The sequence below is a fragment of the Crassostrea angulata genome, chromosome 10 (genome assembly GCF_025612915.1).
Source record: "Crassostrea angulata isolate pt1a10 chromosome 10, ASM2561291v2, whole genome shotgun sequence".
Lineage (NCBI taxonomy): Eukaryota > Metazoa > Mollusca > Bivalvia > Ostreida > Ostreidae > Magallana > Magallana angulata.
In genome coordinates, this window is record NC_069120.1 from 4,193,849 (window position 1) to 4,216,780 (window position 22,932).

General features: G+C 35.2%; 2 protein-coding genes across 6 annotated transcripts in view; one reads left to right on the forward strand and one right to left on the reverse strand.

Annotated features, from left to right (window-relative positions):
* The window catches only part of LOC128168139 (uncharacterized), a 12,410-nt gene extending 7,293 nt beyond the window's left edge, over window positions 1-5,117 (forward strand). Inside the window, exon 9 of one of the 2 annotated variants that reach the window (XR_008241300.1) lies at window positions 667-769. Coding sequence is in view for 1 of the 2 variants with exons in the window: in XM_052834247.1 (XP_052690207.1) it covers window positions 667-761 (95 nt within the window). In the remaining variant the exon portion in view is untranslated. Of the gene's footprint in view, window positions 1-666 lie in introns of both variants that reach the window. The other variant, XM_052834247.1, reaches the window with a different exon arrangement.
* LOC128168142 (uncharacterized) lies at window positions 4,153-22,409 on the reverse strand. 4 transcript variants are annotated; one of them, XM_052834252.1, is made up of 6 exons: window positions 22,122-22,409; window positions 13,767-14,042; window positions 7,748-7,871; window positions 7,052-7,099; window positions 5,886-6,079; window positions 4,153-5,539 (listed from the first exon to the last, which is right to left on the reverse strand). In XM_052834252.1, the coding sequence occupies exons 2-6, from the start codon at window positions 13,979-13,981 to the stop codon at window positions 5,467-5,469; spliced, it is 654 nt and encodes a 217-aa protein (XP_052690212.1). In that variant the 5' UTR covers window positions 13,982-14,042; window positions 22,122-22,409; the 3' UTR covers window positions 4,153-5,466. The 4 variants fall into 4 exon arrangements, with proteins under 4 accessions (XP_052690212.1, XP_052690213.1, XP_052690211.1 ...); XM_052834253.1 differs by lacking the exon at window positions 22,122-22,409 and adding an exon at window positions 20,256-20,407 and having other exon boundaries at window positions 7,061-7,099; XM_052834251.1 differs by lacking the exon at window positions 22,122-22,409 and adding an exon at window positions 20,256-20,407.
* Window positions 22,410-22,932: the final 523 nt, after the last annotated feature.

The window sequence follows — 22,932 nt, forward strand, 5'->3', positions numbered from 1 at the left end:
AAAAATTGCTTTTTGTACAATCTTCTAATAATGGACCCACTAGCTTCCCAACATACTTGTCAGCTGAGATAGTTTTCTATTATTCATGGCTGTTCCCTTCCTATATAATGCCTACCAATATTGCTCATATATCAAGGTCCCTGATTATGTACCCAGTTTATTGTTGGATGGTACCAGTAATTGGAAAGCCAGCAATTTATGAGCAAATAAATTTGTTATTTGATGAATCTGGTTCATTATTTACAGAAGAGTTTTGAGGGATGTTGCAAGCATTTATCATTTTAAGACAATAGATCTATATTTGGTATTGTATTTGGCTGTAAGCAGTTACATTCATCCTTACTTCATTCAACAGAGATGTTGTTCAATAGAACCTTATGGCTGTTTGTTGGTTATGTTGGTTTTTAGAAGACCCCTTAGCCTCAGTTTATCTGAGAGAAGTGTAAGAGGATCCCAATGGCTTTAGGTGTTTTTTTGTGGGCGGTTTTTATTTGGGGGTGGGTAATAAGTTGGTTGCTTTTAGGTTACAGTGCTTGATTTCTACAATAGAAATGTTGAAATAAAGTATTTGATGTGGCTATTTGTAGGGTTTGTTGTTGTTCAGTATTTAATTTGACTATTTGTAGGTTATATTGATGCTTAATGGTTCTCTTTGGTTGTTTGTAGGTTATGGTGCTAGATGGACTGCAGATGGCTCCAGCTTCAGAGGTTTCTTGGAGCCACAAATGGTTGACGGGCACTCTGTTGGCTGGAAACACTGAAAAACTTATCAGGAGGTGACAGGCTGAAACCTGAGGTCTTAAACACTAAAACCAATGGACCATGAACACTGAAACCAATGGATCATGAACACTGAAACCAATGGACCATGAACACTGAAACCAATGGACCACGAACACTGAAACCAGTTGACCAGAAAGACAAAAATGTTCAAAAAACAAGTCATTAGCAGAAATCTGATGAGTGTTTTCATTTCAGTGGTTCAGGCTATCTTTGATAGATTCATAAGAAAGTTTAATAAAATCAGTAGACATAGTGCAGTATTAACTTTGTCACAATGCTGTTAACCTTTTTTAACAGAATTAAGAATTTTCTTAAGCCAAAATATGCTTCAGATAGATTGTTGATTTTTATTATGTAGTTATTTAAATTGTTGGCATTGTATTTTTCTCTGAATCTTGCTATCTTTTTTTTGTTGTATGTTTATTGTTTGATAAGCTTGATATGATTGCATAGTTTTATTTTAAATTATAATGTTGTTATTAAATCACATGAATACTCAAATGCTGTATTTGAATCCTTAGTTATATTTTTTGGTAAAAGAATGGTAGATCTTTACTTTCAGGAAATTATCTGTGGGGGATCGGTCATGTATCTGGTGAGATACTTTGGAGGTCTTCACTTTTAAATCATTTCATACACAGAAAGTTTATTCAAGGACGCCCCTGAACAATAATTAAAGGAGACTTCTAAGGCTTTAAATAATTAGCAGGAGACTTCTCAATAACTTTAGGGGTTTCCCTCTCAGACAGCTAAGGGAAATCCCTCAAGGAACTTTATTGACTAATCAGTTTGTGTAATTGACGTTAAGGGAATGTTTGCACTGTAGATAGGCACAGGTCAACTAAAAAAAGGACACAAGATAACAGATTTTTTTCCCTTTCTATTTTGTATTGTGATGTATTGATTGTACATGAAGAAAAAACATGAAGTGATTTCTTGATTTATTTTTAAACAAGTGAAAAGCTGTCAATGTGACAGCAAACTGGGTTTTTTTTATGTGAACTGTATCCATAATCCATGTCAACCCATATCCAGTGAAATGGTGTACCCTATATGCAATATTTTGCCAAAAAATGACTAAGTTCAAAAGCTGGTATTTTTTCATAAATTATCAGAAATCAAAATCCTAGCAATATGAACACCTCTGATATATGTACAATTGATCTGCAAAAGAACAACTTCCTATCTTGAAAACTGTAGGGGAAGTTATCCGTACAATGAGGGTACCCTATATGCAATATTTTGCCAAAAAATGACTAAGTTCAAAAGCTGGTATTTTTTTCATAAATTATTAGAAATCAAAATCCTAGCAATATGCACACCTCTGATATATGTACAATTGATATGCAAAAGAACAACTTCCTATCTTGAAAACTGTAGGAGAAGTTATCCGTGCAATGAGGGTACCCTATATGCAATATTTTGCCAAAAAATGACTAAGTTCAAAAGCTGGTATTTTTTTTCATAAATTATCGGAAATCAAAATCCTAGGAAAATGCACATCTCTGATATATGTACAATTAATCTGCAAAAGAACAACTTCTTATCTTGAAAACTGTAGGAGGAGTTATCCGTACAATGAGGGTACCCTATATGCAATATTTTGCCAAAAAATGACTAAGTTCAAAAGCTGGTATTTTTTTCATAAATTATCAGAAATCAAAATCCTAGCAATATGCACACCTCTGATATATGTACAATTGATCTGCAAAAGAACAACTTCCTATCTTGAAAACTGTAGGAGGAGTTATCCGTACAATGAGGGTACCCTTTAGGCAGCCGCCCGCCCGCCATTTTCACCATTTTAATAACCGGATTTTTTCTTCGGAAAACCCGGTTAAAAATTGTTTTAAAAAAATTACATTTGTAAGATCAGGATATTTAGACTTGAATAGCAAGAGTATTTACTTTTTAATTGTTATTGTAAATAAAGGGGGTATTCTAGATGGCAAATTCTTAATGGTATTCCAATGTCTGATCCTACACATAAATCTTCCCTTGTTCCACTCCAACGGTCAAAGCCGATTCTTTAAAAAAAAAATTAAATCAGAAACTACCAGGCTTCTCAAATACTTCACAACATGTCGGAAATTTTTATAACTATAAACGCCAGAATCATGAAAACAGCATGACAACTGTAAAAATATCTCAACACATCTACAGCATCATCAACATATCTACAGCATCATCAACACATCTACAGCATCATCAACATATCTACAGCATCATCAACACATCTACAGCATCATCAACACATATACAGCATCATCAACACATCTACAGCATCATCAACATATCTACAGCATCATCAACACATCTACAGCATCATCAACATATCTACAGCATCATCAACACATCTACAGCATCATCAACACATATACAGCATCATCAACACATATACAGCATCATCAACACATCTACAGCATCGTCAACACGGAATATCTACAGCATCATTAACACTGAAACTTGTCAGCCACACGACCCTCTTACATGTTGCCATGAAATCAATTAGGTACGCGAAACAAGTCTTACCTCTCCAAACCATATTCATACGATTCTATCTATTAGGTTTTGTCGCTGAAGTTATTAATATAAAGGTAGTACCTATGATATAAAGCTAAACTGCATGTAATAATAGACAGGCAGTGTCGATAAGGCTGCAGCGCAGATTGCAAGTACTAGTTAATGGAATTTTAATTCGGTCGCGAAAATAGTCGCCGCGAACCGGTTCATCTCAAGGAAGTCATTGCGAAAAGAAGTTACAGCTTGAGAGTTGTTATCCCTCAAAATCAGGGTTATTGATTTTAAATTAGTATCTTGTAGCCATGTCATTCCTGGAAGTCACGATAATTTGTCTTAGCGTGCTACTCATGACTAGCGCTGCAGTTTTAAAAGAAGATGTTGTTTATGAAAGTAGTTCGAAGAGGCCATTGACGACGTTTAAGCGTTTGATTGTAGACACACGATACCTCGCTCTGCTTGGAACTGTTTAATCAGACTCTTTCTTTGCCTAAGACTCTGATTTTAAGGCTAATTAAAAATCAAAGACAAACATTTGCTGGTTTAAATTCCATTAGAAAGACCAGACCCGCAGAAGAGGCAGTAATGATGCTGTTTTATACGGCGTCCTTTGATGTTTGTCGTCGAACAATATCGTCTGCTCAGAGCGGTTCTGATTTTTAATATTCCGCTATGTTATTAAGTTTTGTTCCCCTGTTATCATATTTCAAATGAGTAATTCGGTTAGAGAGACACCAAACTCCTAAACTGAAAGTTTGTAAAAATGGTCATTGATACCATCAGACCTTCATATTGGGTTTCACAATTCTTCGTTACTCGGAATACTCGTATTGATGAATAAAAAATGCAACAACTTATACCTTTGTGTTTATTTCACATTAAAATATTTCAATTTTTTGACATACAAAGGCAGTCTGAAAATATAAAACAAAACAATATCGAAATGACTTTCACAACAAAGGGAAGCGAAGTCATGAACCATATAGAAGTGTCCATTTTGCGATGACACATCAATAAATAGAGAATTATTACACTACTCTGTGTAAACAGAGATCTAAATTAATAAGTACAATGGCTAAGTACGGTGTAAGTACTTGATTTGGGGGCTGTGTTTTGTTTGCTACACCCAAGTAACCCTTGTTTGTTCATCTGTCTATCCGTCTTCAGACGTTAATCACGCCACAGGTAGCATCTCGTGGAATTGTTTTGAGAATATCAAAATAATATACGTTTAAAACTGGAAAAATTATATACCTATAAATTTGTATATACATTCAGTCGAGTGACAATTATAAATCTCCATATAATGGTTCTGCCGAAAATCACAATGAGTTTTAGAAAATCTTCTATATGTTAATAAGGTGCAAGTTATACACAAGTGTTTGAAGCTGTTGTAGTGTACACATTATCAATACTAAAATTATATCAAAAGCCGTGTTCAAAACTGAGTGTAAACTATTAATTATTATACTAGTACTCAAAGAACGTGTCCTTCAATCAGATACCACCTGACGCTGAAAAAGTAACACTTTTACTGGGTCAAATACAGCGCCATCTAGTTTCTGGAACAGTACAACTTTAATTGGAGGTATGGGAGAATAACAGAATTAATGTATCACTTACAGAATACTTGGTTTTAAACATTATTTGTTTGAAAAGATATGTATTTTGGAAACATTTCAACTCTTACGGAAAGAAATAAAAATTCATCCAAAATAGTTTCACATATGGTACTGTCAATAAGAGGCTTTCTAACCAGTTAACAAGAGCAAATGATGGACTGATAATCAAACATATGGCTGACCTTCAAAGAACCCCTCGTACAGGTGAAACAACAAAATTTTCCAGTAAAAATGAACACAACAAGTGTTCAAATGATGTATACAAGACAATCTGTCATCAATACGTAAAAAAGACCAATATTCTTTGGTTCAGTTATAACAGACTTCGTAAAACGAAGGCAAAGTCGAGTTTACCAAGGCCACTTTCTGGACAGTGTCGTCAAGTGATGTAGCCCTCAACTTAATCGTGTAAACAAGGAGTCCGTTTTCTCACACGCAATTTGAGGGGTACTAATGGTGAACACGAAAACACGAATGTACTGTACGAGCTTCCTGATTGGTTCGTTTTTCGACAGTTGCTGCACGACTGAAAAATCCAAACCTAATGCTCCCATTGCGCAAGCGCGGCATCTTCGGAAGCTGCTCCCATGTTAATCTCTACCGTCTCTGCCAGCCTAGAAAAAGCACAAGAAATTATATAAGAAAGGAGAGAGAGAGAGAGAGAGAGAGAGAGAGAGAGAGAGAGAGAGAGAGAGAGAGAGAGAGAGATATTACAGGAACTTTTCTAAATAACAATCTTGCTTTATGGGTACCTACTTATTTTCGCCCCGTTTAATTTTCGCCCTTTTACGCTTGCAAACAGTTTCGCCCCATCTTAAATTCACCCATACACATATGTGTTCAAAGAGAGATAAATTGAGACACTGGAATTCGCCCAGTCTTAAATTCACCCGCTGACAACGAGGGCAAAAGGGCGAAAATTAAAACGGGGGTGAATATTTCCATGTAAACAGTGTCTACCTTTGAGGCCTTTCCTGAGCGAGGGCAGCATCCTTCTCTGCCTGCTGCTGTTGTTGGCGATGTAAAGATGAGTGGGAGGAGTGTCGTCTGCTCTTACTGGAGGAGTCATGTGACTTGTCCTTGCCCTCCTGTGCTCTCTCATTATTCACGCTTGAGTAGGCAGTCATACCGTGATGACTCGTGTTTGATTTAGACTATAATATTAGATAAGAAGGTCACACAGCTATCTCTCTACATTTCATACAATAAAATGCATGGTTTATAAACAAAAATCAAAACGGAACAAATCATCATTTCAAATAATTCTATATGTAATTAGCAAAATTGTGTTAGCCAGTTAGCTAGTATCTTGATGCTTCTATGTGTTATAATCTACTCGAACACACTCATCTTTCACTAACTAAAACCGTAGAGGGGTTTTGAAAGACCACTTCCCTCTATTATGCGATTCGTAGGCCAGGTTAATGTTACAGAGGCTGATGGCAGTACACTGTTTTTATTATATTCCTTACTATTTAACTACAGAAAGTTAATAAAGAACAATTTATATGACTCGCAAGAGTACATATAGCAAAGCCTTGGCTATTTACAAAACAAAACAAAACAGGAAATGATACACACTGATCGGACAACTTACACATTGTGCTTTTATATAAAAATATCTTATATAATATTCTAACTACCATCAGATCTTTATAACTTTTAAACTTCTTTTTACATTCTGTATGTATTATTCCATATATTAATCTTTGTAACTTTATTCAGCAAACTAGCGCCATTCTACGTATCATATGATTTCAGCAAACAGACTAAAGCCAAAATCCATACATGACAAATGGCACACTAATATTATTAAGCAGACATTTTTGTGCAGTGTGGCAGCGAGCTCACAAATGCGTTCATCAAATCAGCATCTTCAATTCGCAATCTGTGGATTATGTCCTTGATTCTAATGACAGATGAATAATACCAACAATGGTACGATGTGGCTTATTGAGATTTACCGATAGTTAGAGCGGTTCATTGGGAGGGATAGATTAATATCTCTATATAAACCAAAACCAGGGGCCTGACTAAAGGGTTAGAAAGTCCGCATGCTACCTCATTGCAGTCTGATTTATTAGTAGAACTAGTAATACACGTACCGCCTTCACCAAGTACCATACCTTTCTTACCCAGACAGAACTCTCCTTCCTTGCTTGTATTACATATATCTGGTGAAATAATACACAACTTTACAACTCTGCATTAAGTTGGGGGTAAAATGAAACTGACCATTCTTATTTCACTAGAGAGGTCTAATATAGCAGGTGCTCGGAATTATAGAAATCCTTGGCGCCGCCAGCTCGGATGCTGGAGTCACTATTTTGTTTCTTAATTAAATCAGTACACACTGAGAGGATTCTTGTTGAGGCTTCTAGCAAAAGGTTTCTTTGTAAATAAATCTTATTACATCAATACCAAAATACGTTTTTAACCAAAACTGCGCGTCTATAAGACGATTAGTTGTGTTAATCTTTACAGACGTACATCATGATTTCCAGTAAATACCCCGTGATGCCTCGTAAAGTCATTAATTTCAGCCGTTTTTTTACATTGTATCATAAAATGCCAAGATAGATAAAGTGCAGAATATTGGACAAGAACTGCGTCAACATTTAAATTTGCGACAAAAATTATCGAAATGTACGACCCATCCCCCGGAGACGTGCTCTAAATTCGTCTGTAATTGGGAAATCCTTGTTATCATGACAACTGGAGCTGTCACAGATCTCGCCTGGTCGCGGTCCCTGGTGAGCACAACCACAAGACATGAGTCGGTGAGACCGATAAGTCGGCCATTATACCTAGGTTTTACTTACCGATGATGTGTGACGCTGGCGTCCGGACTGCTCCGCCAGTCCATAGCAGCAGTAGTAGAAGATGGCGGCGACCAGAATAAAGCCCCCCACGGCACAGGATATTGGACCCAGAACCTTGTACAAGCTGAAATTACAACAATAACAAGCCTGCTAATGACAGATATGTACAGGATTCACCCTAAGATATGTGACAGACATAAACGTTACCAAGACAAAAACAAATATCAAGCATTATACGGTCAGCGGAAATTGATTTAGTTTCTGCTAGAGTTCTAACGTAAAATTGATATGCTTATAAAGAAAGGATTGGCAAATTATAATAAAGAAGATTATAACCGGTGAAAATGTCATTATTTCACGACGGAGGGATTTGTATGGTTTTAGCTGACAGCAGCATGTACAGCCGAGGCTGGCTTTATCGTGACTGCAGACTTGACCGACTCCGGCCCCTCTAACTCGATTAATTTCATCGTGGCGGGGGTGAAATTCAATTTGTGCCAATTTCAGACCTGAAACTTGACTGGATACAGACAGTTACTGAATTTTAGAGTTTATTTTTTTTCCTGGATTGATTTCACAAGTAACCGTTTTGCACCGAAATGATACTGAAATCTAATTGGGTTTATTCACACGCTCGTTTATCTTAATGCACAATTTATACAGTACTCTACAACAATTAGATCTGTCTATCTCTGAATGGTTATAAAGGTCATCGTAAAACGTAATTACAAATCAGTAGAAAAGAATTACAAACTGTAATAATTGCGTTGTCGAGATTGTGGCGTGGCAGCGTTATAGTATAGACGAGAGATAGTGCATCTAATTGACTTCATCCAAAATACATTATAGAAAAATAGCACGCATTCATCACGATCAAAATGAGTGGTCACATTAGCAGAAAATTCAGAAAATCATGAGTGGTAACTCTGAACAAACTAAAGAACACGTCATACATGGGTTCAAGGAATCACATAGAACAAAATGACACGCCATACCCTGGATCATTGGTGATTGCATAAAACACAGTAGCACGTAATACACGGGATCATGAATGGTTACTGTAAACACAATAGCACGCAATACACGGAACTTAAAAAGGTAATCTTACGCAATAGCACGCCATGCACGGGATCTTGTGTGGATATTGTAAACATAATAGCAAGCCATACACGGAACATGAGAGGGTACACAATAGCACGTCATACATGGGACGTGTGAGGTTATCCTACACAATAGCACGTCATACACGATTATGAGAGGTTATTCAACACAATAGCACGCCATGCACAGGATCATGAGTGGTTACCTTAAACACAATAGCAAGTCATACACGAGATGATGAGAGGTTATTCTACACAATAGCACGCCATGCACGGGATAATGAGTGGCTACCGTACACACAATAGCACGTCATACACGAGATCATGATAGGTAACTAGTATTCTACACAAACCACGCCATAGACGGGATCATGAGTGGTAACGGATATCATAATATATCGTCACCCACTTATATCATTTTCTGATGACTTTTACAAAAAATATTACGTCGTGAAAAGGTGAAAAGAAGTAGAAGTTATATATCATTGACAGGATGATTTGTTACCACAGAAAAATGAAATATCGATAACTTAACGAAATCGATCATCATTTGATACAGTATTACGAGTATTTAATGGCGGCTGTAAGTTTAACGTTAAATATGTGAAGCATGGTCCCCTGATCAATGATGACACATATAGAAGCTCATATTCCGGCCAATTCACATCAGCATTGTTGATGTTGTCTCATTACTGTGACCTAGTTAGCTCATCACATAACATTAATCATCTTCTAATAGCCACTATAGATTCTCCCCGTCCTATATTTCACCACCTTATTCCACACAGCTGATACAATCTTTTCATAACATGAATCTAGCAGGCAAATTTGCTACACTGACAGTAAGTGAAAATTAAAATAATTAAAGGTTGTCACCACAGGGGCCAAGCCCGTTTTAACATTAATTTCAATGTAACCATATTTACTTATGGTTACATTGAAATTAATGTTAAAACGGGCTTGGCCCCTATGGTTGTCACATACTACTCGTATGTATAATACAGTCTTGTTTATATAAAATCTGTTGGTTACTTTTAACGTCTAAAAATTCTAGTACATCATTTTTGGGAGTTGATTTTAATCAACTCTCCTATGCACTTACTCTGACAAACCGAAAGTGAAACAGTGTTTGGACCTAAGCACAAATCATCACCGCTGACAAGACTTAGTTCTCGAAAATAATCGATAAATTCGCTTTAATGAATTATGAAGCACTGTTTTTCAAGGAAACTTATTTATAAATACCGTGAAAATAGTCAGATTATAAATGGTAGTAACAATTAAGATATTTTTTGAAGTGGTATGGATTCATACGCTAGAGATTACTATAGTCTGGTTCAACCAGACGATCGGTGGTTTCCGTAAATTTCGACAAGCAGAGAATCTCTCTTGCTTGTCGGAGATTAACGGAGAAAGCCGAGCGTCTGGTTGAACGAAATTAGAGTCCAGTATTGCTTAGATCCATACAATTTTTCAGAAATATTTCGATTACTGATACATACATATGTACGTATCTTTAAATATTACACGACATGATTAATATTCATATGGGTTTTATCGAAATTAATTTCGGAAAAGTCCGAGTTTTGATATTATAAAAATGTGCGTAATTCAAATACATACATGTGTAAGCAGAGACATAAATATTTATGTCTCTGGTATAAGAAACTACTTGCCATGCAAAATAACGTATCGTTGATTCTAAAATAAATAATAATCGATAAAATCAAAAAATCAACTCCCGTCAGTACTTCAGTACTTTGATTTCACTTGGCATGGAATCTATTTCACTTGAAATAAAGCCATGTTCTACGAAAGCCCATTGAGCTCATTTTCGTAGGTAAAAAAAAAATTATTTTTCGCGAATAAACGTGAAACTTTCGCGAGTAAACGCGTAATTTTCGCCTGTACACGCGAAACTTTTGCGAATAAACGCGTTACTTTCGCGAATAAACGCAAAATTTTCGCGAATAAACACGTAACTTTCGCGATATAACGCAAACTTTTGCGAATAAACGCAAAACTTACGCGATATAACGCGAAACTTTTACGATATAACGCGAAACTTTCGCAAATAAACGCGAAACTTTCGCGTATAAACGCGTAACTTTCGCGAATAAACGCGAAACTTAAATATGAATATTGTCATTTCATACAAGGACCCCTATGAAGAACAATGACTGAAAACAAACTTATTAATTTTAAATAAAACAAAAATTTTATTTTATTTTATAAAGACTTAAATAAATCAGATTAAACCTGATACAAATTGATATAAATTTAAACGTAGGAAATCTTTATAATCTTAGGACTGATTTTCAAAGGACATAATGCATCGCGCTTCTCACTTTCTAATGGGCCCTGTATTATAGAAAATGAGGCATCAACATATTTTAATTATAACAGTTTAAATTCAAATTTAAAGTAATATTAAGTATCATTTTAGAATTGAAAGGATTTCATTGTTCAATACATAATAATATATGTTATATCGCCGCGACATAAATTAACGTCTAGTTTAATATCACATGAATAAGTCAAGCTGTGAATTGAAATTTTTAAGCTATTGTTCGAATCTAGTTGACGTCAATTCGTCCTCTAAATTTATTACATATGTCATTTGAAAATCAGTACTTAGATTTTTAAGGTTTCCGACGATTGAATTTATATCAATTATATAAGAGGATAATCAATGAATGCCTGTTCGAACACAGGGTCGGCGAACAAATGAAAAATGATAAAATGATGCTCTAACTTAGTATCTACTTGGAACATATAACATCTAAAAATGTTATGAAGTTTTTTCAGATTTATAAATATCTACGTGTAAAAAAGATAATCTTGTCTTCTTAAATCAACATAACACGGATATTATTATAATAATGCATAATGAGTATTTTATGATTATTAAAAACTTAAAATGTGGTTGTTTTCAATCGTTTTTCTTTATAAAGGTTCTTGTATAATATGACAATATTTATATAACGGTTTCGCGTTAATTCGCGAAAGTAACGCGTTATATTGCGAAAGTAACGCGTTATATTGCAAAAGCTTCGCGTTTATTCACGAAATTAACGCGTTATATTGCGAAACTTACGCGTTCATTGGCGAAAGTTACGCGTTAGTACGCGAAAGTTTTGTGTTTATTCGCGAAAATTACGCGTTTATTCGCGAAGGTTTTGCGTTTATTCGCTAAAGTAAAGCACTTTTATCGCGTAAGTTTCGCGTTTATTCGCGAAAGTTACGCGTTATAACGCAAAAGTTACGCGTTTATTTGCGAAACTAACGCGTTATATCGCGAAAGTTTTGCGTTTATTCGCAAAAAAAATATTTTTTAACCTACGAAAATGAGCTCAATGGGCTTTCGTAATGTTCCTCCCAACCCCAACGATATTATAATGAAGTCAACGGCACGTATTTTCATTCATTCATGATATGATTATATTGCAATAATTTTTATAAAGTGAACTAAATAAATAACAGCCGTAAGAACTGTACTTTTACGGACCTATTATATACATGTACATACTGCACACTGATTTCCTGATATTTTGGGGTAGTTAGATGGATCTGTCATTGTAACAGAGATTTTAAAAATCTGACATTTCGGTGTATGCCATAATTTGTTAGCATGCATTTAAAGTGCTTTGAACTATAGATCAGACAAAGATAAAGTAGTAGTAGTTCAATTGTCTAACGAATAAAATATATATAGAATGTCAACAGTCACTCTGGAAGCGGAATATAATATGCTCTTCACCGCTCCTTTACACAATATTAGATTGGATATAGGCATCCAGATTACTTTTACATAATTTCCAATGGAATATGAAGAACATTTTTCATTTTCTACAGAAGTTCCCTAACAGATTGAGACTAATCATACAAATGGGATATAATAGCTCGAATGAAATATAATATCCCAAACGGGATATAAATTTAATGTACAAAAAATGGATACTGTTGATTTTGCAAAAAAGTATTGTAAATCCGCATTAGACTAAATAAACTGGGACAACCTTTAAGTAAACAAGTTTCTCTGTAGCCTAACTGTTTTGGAGATTGATCCATGAATAGATCCAAAACTTCTTGAGGATAATATTACAAACTGTAGGCTTATAGAATAAACCTATAAACCAAAAGTTGTTGCAATTAATATATATTAAAGTGGGGTTGTACAATACATCATCAAATCATAAATGTTCAATTTTTGCACTTTAAATCTTTATCCTATTTGGGATATCATATCCCAGTCGTATCAATATAACTCATTTGGGATATCATATCCCAGTCGTATCAATACAACTCATTTGGGATATCATATCCCAGTCGTATCAATATAACTCATTTGGGATATCATATCACAGTCGTATCAATACAACTCATTTGGGATATCATATCACAGTCGTATCAATACAACTCATTTGGGATATCATATCCCAGTCGTATCAATATAACTCATTTGGGCGATTGGTCCCGGCATGTTTAAAGCTGCAAAGTTCTGAAAACGATGATGCCATAATTAAACTGCATTTTCTAACTGGCACAAGTAAAGAATTTTCCTATTTAATTTTTTTTGGACGATTTTTTTTCTACGTTAAATGACACATACCTTAAGTTAAAATTGAGCTATACAAACTCATAATGCAAACCTTTAAATTATTAGTATACTTTTCTAGAAGTATTTTTAAAAAGCCTCGTAAGTGTATAGGAGGTCTCTAGGTGGGCTCGAAGTACTGGCCATTATTATGCTATATTTACCCCAGTATGAAGATGATCTGGAGTCGTCTTTTAATGCACTGGTAGTAAACAAGATCTCCCCCATCGAAAAATATTATGTCACATTTACATGTCTATAACCCCCCCCCCCCCTCCCCCAGCACAACAACAGTATAAAAATGTAAAATATCAACACTCACATTCTTTCGGATTGAGCAACTCTTTCATTTTCATTTTCTGTGTCATCTAGACCAAGGACGGTCAAGGTCAAACCTGGAGCAAGCATTATAGCACCAACAAAGACCATGGCTAGCAGTCTTCTCATGGAGAAGCCCTGGGGCTGCATTCTGTGGGAGCGGTCGGAACGGGACTTGTGCCTGTTCCGGACCACACTGGCGTAGACCGCGGGGCGCATGATAATGTGTACAAACTCCCTAGTTCTTTTCTACCATCATTTTCCTAAAGCGGAGTGATATCTGTGAAAGAAAAAGGTTATATTTGTTAGGATAATCATGCACATGATTCCCGGTGCTTGCCTGCTTGGTTAAGATGATTTATTAACTAGAAAGAAAAATACAAGATCTTGTGGGACTAAAACTATTTACAACAACGACTTACTCCTGCATTTGTTATCTGCCGGAGCTCATTGCGTCCATTACCAGAGGCGAGTGAAATCGACCCGGGCCATTCCGGTGATAATGGGGGAAGTAGTCGACAGACCGATGGTTATTTATCAAGGACATGTTGGGAGTTACCTCACGGAAGTTTATCGATCCCGGAACATCAACCATGCGGGCCAAGTGATTAAGTTGTGATCAAAGCCAATGCCACATTTTTAATAAAATGCACTTGTGAAGCAGATAAGTAATATCGTTTTTTTTTACCCACCTAAAGACTTTTCAGTCTGGAAACTGCTATAGAATTTGTTCAGCCGACGCAACATATCATGATGTGACCGACTAAATTTTTCAAAGAACTTTATTAATTTTTAATTTCAATTGCTGCGCGCCCAATCAGCTGTAACGATGTACGTTTGATATTTCTACGACCTTCTCGATCAATTGCAAATTTGAAAAATATATTTATCCAGATTAAATGCCATAACCTCACAGCAAATCTCACTGGGGAATATAAATATACCCGTTTGTTTGCTTCGTAAAGACTGATCAAACCTGTTCCCCAATAAATCCGAACGAATATGATGGCTATGGTGAAATCTATTTATTCAGTAACTTATCTCGACATTGGGGCGAGTATGATGATATTTGCCCACAGTTATATGTGGTGACATCTTTTGACGTTATAGCATTAGCAATTGATAAGGTATAACTCGTTTAGACATATAACATTGAACATGGTGACTAAGTGGCCAAAATGATATTACCATATTTTGACATAGCAATGGGTATAAGGTGACATTGACAAATAGCAATTGGTGTGGTGACATGTTTTGACATTTAGCATTAGATACTGAATATCTTTTTACATATTATAGCAATGAATATTGTGACATGGCATATAGTGTTGGCAATTGTGACGTATGTGGAATATCTTGACATAGCAAATGCTTGTGACTTCTCATGCCAAATTCAGTGATTTTATCCGAGGACATAGCTTTCGGATATTGAGAGCGTTAAAAATATAATTTTGTCAAAAAAAGCTCTAAAATTTGAATAATCTTCAGTCATATCTGGCGGCATTTTCTGATATAAAACTAAGTGGAAAAAGGGTTTTTTTAATATCGGTTGAATAAAATACAAATAAAGCACAGGAACGGCAATTTGGTTAGAATAATTCGATTAAACTGATAAAAAAGAATCCATGAAAGTTAAAAAAGCTTTCCATAATTTTGATCATAGGATAATTAATCACAAATCACTCGACTCAATTGTTTGAATTATTCTTAACTTCAATTTGGATAAAATGCGAATAGTGCCATATCTAAAAAAAAAAAAAAGTCCTCGTAGTGACGATAAAAGATCACGCAATAATTTATTCTGGTTGTAACGCGCTTTCTGATTGGCTAAAAAATTATTTTATAACGTATAAAGAATGTTGTCTACGTCAAACATGAAGTAAGACTAACGTCAAAAACGTATCAATACGCCTGACGTTACGTTGGAATTTTGTATAATTTTACGTCATTTTAAAGGTCAAATGACCGTGTTTATCTACAATGAAGAGTAAAAAAATTAAATTATATTAATAAAGCAATGAATTCAATATACGGTTTATAAAGCATAAACTGCCAAAAACCATTTTATATCGTATAAAACAAATAAATATTAAATTCATTCCTTAAATAAAGAGAGTATATTATCGAATTACAATAAGTAATATCGTTATTAAGAGATAAATATCGCGCAACTACGTTACGGTGATTTTCGTGTTGTAGCCAGTGATTTTCGTGTTGTAGCGGACTCTTTTCGCAGATAGTCGTCATGGATAAATACAAGGTCATCATAGAAACTTGCCATGGAGCTAACAGTGTATATTTCCTAATGTTCCACAAGTAATTCAGCTCATGTATGCTATATGGTAAGTTTTAAAGGGCGTTACTCTGAGAATTACAGTTTCTAACTTAATAATTAATGCCTTACAAACATTTATATTTAAAAAAAAATGTTTGGTACAGGTAGATTTCAAATTTCACTATTGATCAGCAGAGTGCCTCCAGGGCGGAATGTAATGAATTGTGTTTCCATTTTTTGGAATCTGAATTATTAACTTAAAATATCAGTCGAACAAAACACATTAAGAATAGTATCATATTTGTTATGAAAGTTTTTCTTGTACCTAAGTATGGTTCTGAAAAAATACGACATACATGCGATCTATTAATTTGATAAGGCACTCTTTCCCCTTTATTATATCTAAAGACGTTTTTTTGTTAATGTACATGCTTTCACAATGCTATACATTCTAGTACATGCCTGCCATGTTTCAGATTGAATTCTCATGGGCTTAATGTTATACCAAGGACTGAGGTTAACCGCTCAGACCGGCTTTTATTAATCCGAGATGCTGAGACAACTCTGTTTCACGAACGACGTCACGGCATTGGCGGTCTGTCACGCAACAATAATGTTTATGGTTCTGTTACAAAACGACTGCACGACATTGGGACAAGTTTTTGACACAGTCTGTACTGTACAAGGTTTTGATATGGCAACAAGAGCTGATGTGGAAGGATCGATCGAAGCGAACTGAAAAAAATCTGATCTGAAAAAGGAAGTGTTAGCCTGCTTTTGCTTTCAGCTCCTATTGTCAACGGGTGCTAATTGAAGGTTCTATGCGTTAGTTAGTGCTATTGTGAGAATATATCTTCAGGGCCCAGTAGACAAGGGAAATGTCTCATTAAGGCCCCCTCCCCTTGTTACAGTATTTAGTAGAGCCGACTTCAAATATTATATCTTTCTGTTTGCGAGGAAGCGATGCTGATTATCTCTATGGCGTAATTGTATCATTAAAGAAAGCAATACATGTCATATTCTGACAACATTTAACAGTTTTTATCAATATTATTTTTGTTTCATTAAGAAGATGGGTGGATAAGGGGTCTAAAATACCTATACAAGGACGGATAAGATCTGAAAAATAAAAAAAAAAAGTCATCAAATCTGGTATATATTTTTAAAATTATCCAAAACAATGTATATTTAACATTACACAGTTATATGGATTTGTAACCCTGAAATATGTTCAATACTAAAAAATTGTTGATTTAAACTAGCGTATACGTATCAAAACCTCCAAATAGTGTCATGTTTTAGAACTTCAATGTCTTTTCTTTAATAGAGTGGGCTGTACTCCATATTTTTGTTTTAGTCTACATAAGGTCTAATGGAAAACAGATCGATTTCAATCAAGCCGTGGAGAGATGACCCTCTATAAATTAAAAATATAATCTTGCATCCCAACAAGAGAACGTTTTAGTCCGTAAATTCTTGGCCAAAGTAGCATATAGCATTTAACTCATGCACTTTGTTGTGACTGAAATGGCTCAGTGGTTAGATCTTAAGTAACCTTTTAAAACTAGGCTTTTTATGTTGTTGGTTCGATGTTACAACAACTTTTTTCACTGTTTGTTAAAAAATTCAATACTAAAAAAAATAGTTAGAACTGTGCGTTTGAAAACTTGTATTATAACATTATCAAATAGATTTAATTGAATTTGCTGTATCTTATCCCCCCACTTTCTTTAATGATCAAAAGTGCCAATTCTAATTAAAACAATTACTTATGACAAAGCCACTAAAACAATGCATGTATTAAAATACTTTGAACTTATCATATGTTTGATATGCGGAACATCGTTCCAGATAGCCAGTAGTTCAAAGTAATTGGCTGGAAACAATAGATGTTAGAGAATGAGTGAGGCTTAAAAGCAATCTAACCAACCGAATTTTTTTCAGATTTAGAATATGGTTTATTGCTAATGCAGATGTGCTAGGGAGGTTTCATATTTGAACAAATCTGTTTGGTAAGTGGTTAATCCGTCCTCCCCCTCATTTGACAATTCCCGAGGGTCTGATAACTGTACTACACATTGGGAAGAATATATTAATATTAAATTTTTATTTGTTTAATCAGAGAGAGAGAGAGAGAGAGAGAGAGAGAGAGAGAGAGAGAGAGAGGGGGGCAGAGAAAAAAGGGGATTCATTCGGGTTAGACAGACACACAAAAGGCAATACATTAAAAGCCATTAATAAAAGACGAAACAAGTCAATTAGCGTTGGATAATTTCACCCAACTATTGTTGACATTTGGATGTTGCGTTTTTTGTCCTCAGACTATCGAGCTTATACAAATTAATGACACGACTGCTTTGTCAATACACGTTTGTCTCTATCCAGTCTGTTGCTTTTACTTCTTTTGTCATTGCAACACCTTCACTTTACAAGGTTCGACTTTCAAAAATCGTCATAAAACGTGCTGAAAAAGCGCAAAATATTGATTGAAAGAGACCCATGTATTTTTCCAAAACGTTTTAAGGTTTTGAAGGTACATTATCCTTAAACAGTAAAATAATTTTATCGGCGATCATTTCCATTGAGATGAACAAGTTCAGGCAATCTGGGCAACGAGAAAAACAAACCCAAACAGCGCTTTCTCAGAGAGAATGATCGAAACGCTCTCATTTAGTGATGGATGGAGTTTTTGAGAACATTAGAAGAAATCTTACTTTTCTGATTTTATCTCGACCATGGCCATTAATGGTTTTAATGATTTCCTGACAAATTATACTCCCCCGCCAGTCATGAATACAAATCTAGTAATGGAGCCAAAATATGGGTTTTTTTTTAATTGTATCGTGTATGGTTGAACAATAAATATTACGTGACAACTTTTAATAAAAACACCCCTTAACGAAGCCTACTTGTCAAGGTGATATTTGTAAAAGTTGTTGTCATTTAATCGTCATTCGATGTTATTACTGATGATGATGATGATGATGATGATGATGACGATGATTTTGATGATTTCGATGATTTTATAATTAACATAACTAACGTTGTATACCAATATTGCGAAGGGTATAAAAGTCTTGATACAGTACATATTATTTAGATAAATAGGTTAAGGTAATAAGGAAACGACGTCTGCAAGTATTTTTTATAAAACTTCATTATTATACATGTACCTAAATTCCCACGGAAAACTCGAATATGCTTTAATAATAACATTCATGCAATGTATTATTATGAAAAATTAATGGTTAACCCGTTAAGTTTTGAAATTTTCTTCTTTTGATGTATTTTAGTCCATTTTTTCAGACACAAGTTGCCATTCACTGGGTATTTTTGTTCACCAAGAAACTTAACGTTAATGCATCAAATACCGATAAATTTGGGCAACGTTGTCCCATAGTTAGAGAACATTACGTACGACGTCTTTCAGTGAATCATACCAAAGATATCAGACAAGGGTCGGATCAGCCGATATGTGACCTCAGTTTTCAAAAGGTGTCGGTTTTGATGGTCTATTAACAAAATCAGGTGCTGATATTGCGACTCGATGACTTATCTTTGTCACTACTCGACTAAATAAAGGGCACACTTATATCGAATATATTACAACACTGGTTGTCCGTGGGGAAGTCTTTTGAGTATCGGACAGAAATCAGTTTTCCTATCAAACCTTCATCAGAAAAACGGTGTCTTTTACGGGAATCGATCAAACCAACGATCGCCATGAAACCTCTTCAGAATGACTGCACAAAAGAGAACAGTCCGTGTCTGCTTGGTAAGAGATAAAGCTGACTGTTAAACTGACTAGGAGACCTCGATCTCCAAGTCTTTAACAGAAGAACAAATAACCAGGAACGGACCAAGGTCAGTTTTCCGAGGTTAAGGGGCAAGTATTACAAGAGTATTTCTGAAGTGAAAATGGTAAAATGAAATCTATTTGGGAAGGAGGGTCAGAAAACTGCTCTCTCGGAATCTACTATATAACCATTATTTCACCGCTACACCCAGGTTTGCTATTGTCACGTTTTAAATATCTTAAATATCATAGCAGATGGTATAATGGTTGTTTTGCCATTGTTGCCCAACAAAAGACTGTATTAAATATTTTACGCAAAATATGAAAAATTGCAGTGCCATTGCAGCTACATTATTAACACGATCTTTTCATGTAGTGTGATAATTCAAACAGAAAAAACGTGTATTAACAACGTATAATACCTTTTGGCAATGGCAGCTAGACTAAATGTTGAAGTTGACACAAGTAGCACGTTACCAAGCAAAGCCACAGAAATTCCGACAACTGAACAATGGCGCCCTGTGGTCCAATGAAAACTGTGCTCAGACATTGCTCAGTCAGTGTTGAGAATAACGGACAAGAAACATAAATGTAGATTTCGGTGGCCTGGGGCGAATGTCACGTGATTTACGAAATCGTGTCACAGTAGTGTCTACACGATGTTAATAAAACTCACAAGCATGTTTACAAATAAAAGTCAAAAATTGAATTATCTGCACATACGTATATGGTAGTTGTCAGAAAAAGAGAAATAAACGTCATTCAGAGTCGTAAGAATTAGGAAAATGTTCTCTATTTTTGCACATATTTTAAGACAAGCACCCATTCAATAAACATATGTAGTTCTTTTATATTAGCCACCAATAAGATGTCAGCATAGGAATCACCTAGGACCAATGAAAGAAAAATGAAAACTTTGAATAAATAGCACTAAAAGTATTCATTGAGACAGAGACTTATGTGATAATATTAAACACACACACACACACGTCCCTGATTGGGGGCTGTACACAAATGAATTTTTTTTGTTTACATGTAATTAAAAAAAACCCCATTATATTCCATATTGGTGTTGAAGTTGAGTTTATCTACACCATTTTCAAAATAGGGTATGCGCCATTTTAATCCAGGAAATCTTTCAAGATAATTAATTTCTATATAAAAATCACGTTTACATTCTTATGTGGGGAGAGTGCGTGAAGATGAAGTTTTAGTTTATTCGTTTTGGTATAAAATGGTTTTTAGAATACTTGATGGGTTGTAATTTATGATATTTTACTATATATTGCAGGAATTTGTTCTCTATTTTTTTTTTTTTACATTTTACGTTATTTTATAAAGAACCCCAAAATCAGTGTCCAGTCTAGAGAGGTCCTTGTTGTGTTATAGTGTTTAAAGAATCAAATTTGAATAAACGAAAAGCACGGTGATAGAAAACGCATGCGTTGACGGAATGTGTGTTTGGGGGTTGGTTTTTTTTATGCTTTCTGATTATTTTTTGGGTTCGATATTTTCGACGTCTAAATAGTACTCGATTTTTTCGACGTCTAAATAGTACTAATTTTCTTAGATTTCCTGTTTTTTATCGATAGTCGCTCGACGTGCAGTGCAATCAAAAAGCCCAAACAAGCGAAAATGATTTGCGCTCAGTTTGATTTCCTGATACGTTGAATGAAAGAAATCAATTTATCTTTTTTGAGTTTTGAGTAAAAATATGTTAGAAATTGTCAATAAGTGCAGAATTAGTTTATATTGCAACACATTACAAGCCTTTGACAAAGAGAATTATATCAATAAAAGTAATAAACAAAACAAAACGTCGCCTTTTTATCGAATTTGCCTAGAAACTGTGCAAACAAATTGTCATGGACTATAAAGCAAGATTAAATGGTTGCAAAAGCTAATTGCGCGGTTTTCTTGCGGATCCACGGGGCCATGAAACCCGTCGACATTAAGGAAAAATCTCCCAAGAGAGCGGAATGACGACATCTCTTCATCGATTTAAGGATATCAAGATGAATTAATTAGCTAGCGGAGATGACGATAAAATGTGTCAAAATGCACAGCCTTATCAGGTCCCACATACATACCTGTCTGTTGACAATAAACTGTCACTTTTCCTTTTAAAGTTTCGTTTCAATGCAGTTACAAAATATAAGTATCCATTGATTGTGAACCCGTAAGCATCAATAATTCCAGGAGACTGGAAGAACAGCAAGAGGAACAAAAAACACATCCTCCCCGGACTGAATGTCCATTGTATCAAGAGCCGGTAATCAATAGCTTACCTTAGGACAGGCAGTCACTTCTGGACAGGGACGATGTCAGGGCCCCACTCTGTAGCAATCAATGCATGGCCAAAGTATCCACTATACTGATCCGAGAGCTGTGCTGGAAAAATTAATCTCTAAAATAATTAAGAAATGTCGATGGCTTAGACCCGGTTTTTTGCTAAGGACTTCTTTGCAATTCGAATACCGTGTTCCTTGAACGTACGCACACAGGAGAGGGAAAGTAAGGCTACCGAGAGACGGTACCCAGTATATGTGTGGCTCGGGCGACACGGGGATATCGACCGTACTGCCGACGACGGTGTGTTTATGCTATGTATTAATAATCGGAATGTCGATATTCAGCCTATCAATTTTCAGGGTGACACACCGAGCAGAAGGACATCTTTTTGATGCTGACCTTCTTGACCCGAACAAAGACCGCCGACTTCCGCTTCTGGACATTGATTGGTTCTCTCAATATCGGTATGAGTAATGTTCTTGAGGACCCTTCTTCGGAAGATATTGCTATCATAAAAAATATATATGTTAAAAATCATACAAGAGTTTCTCTCAAATGGTAAATAATACAGATTTCCAAAATACGCTCTTCCAATAAAAGTGGAGGGAAAGCGGGTCTTTTTTACAGATCCATTCAACAAACGTACATATACATATTTATTTTACATAAATATCGTCTTATAGAATTCTTTAACAAACATAACCAGTAAGTACTTTATAAATAAGATGAATTGCATTTTAATTCTGGTAATGTCTCTCAGTTTTATTGAAAAATAAATTAACCTTTTTCCATTGTTTACCGATCAAT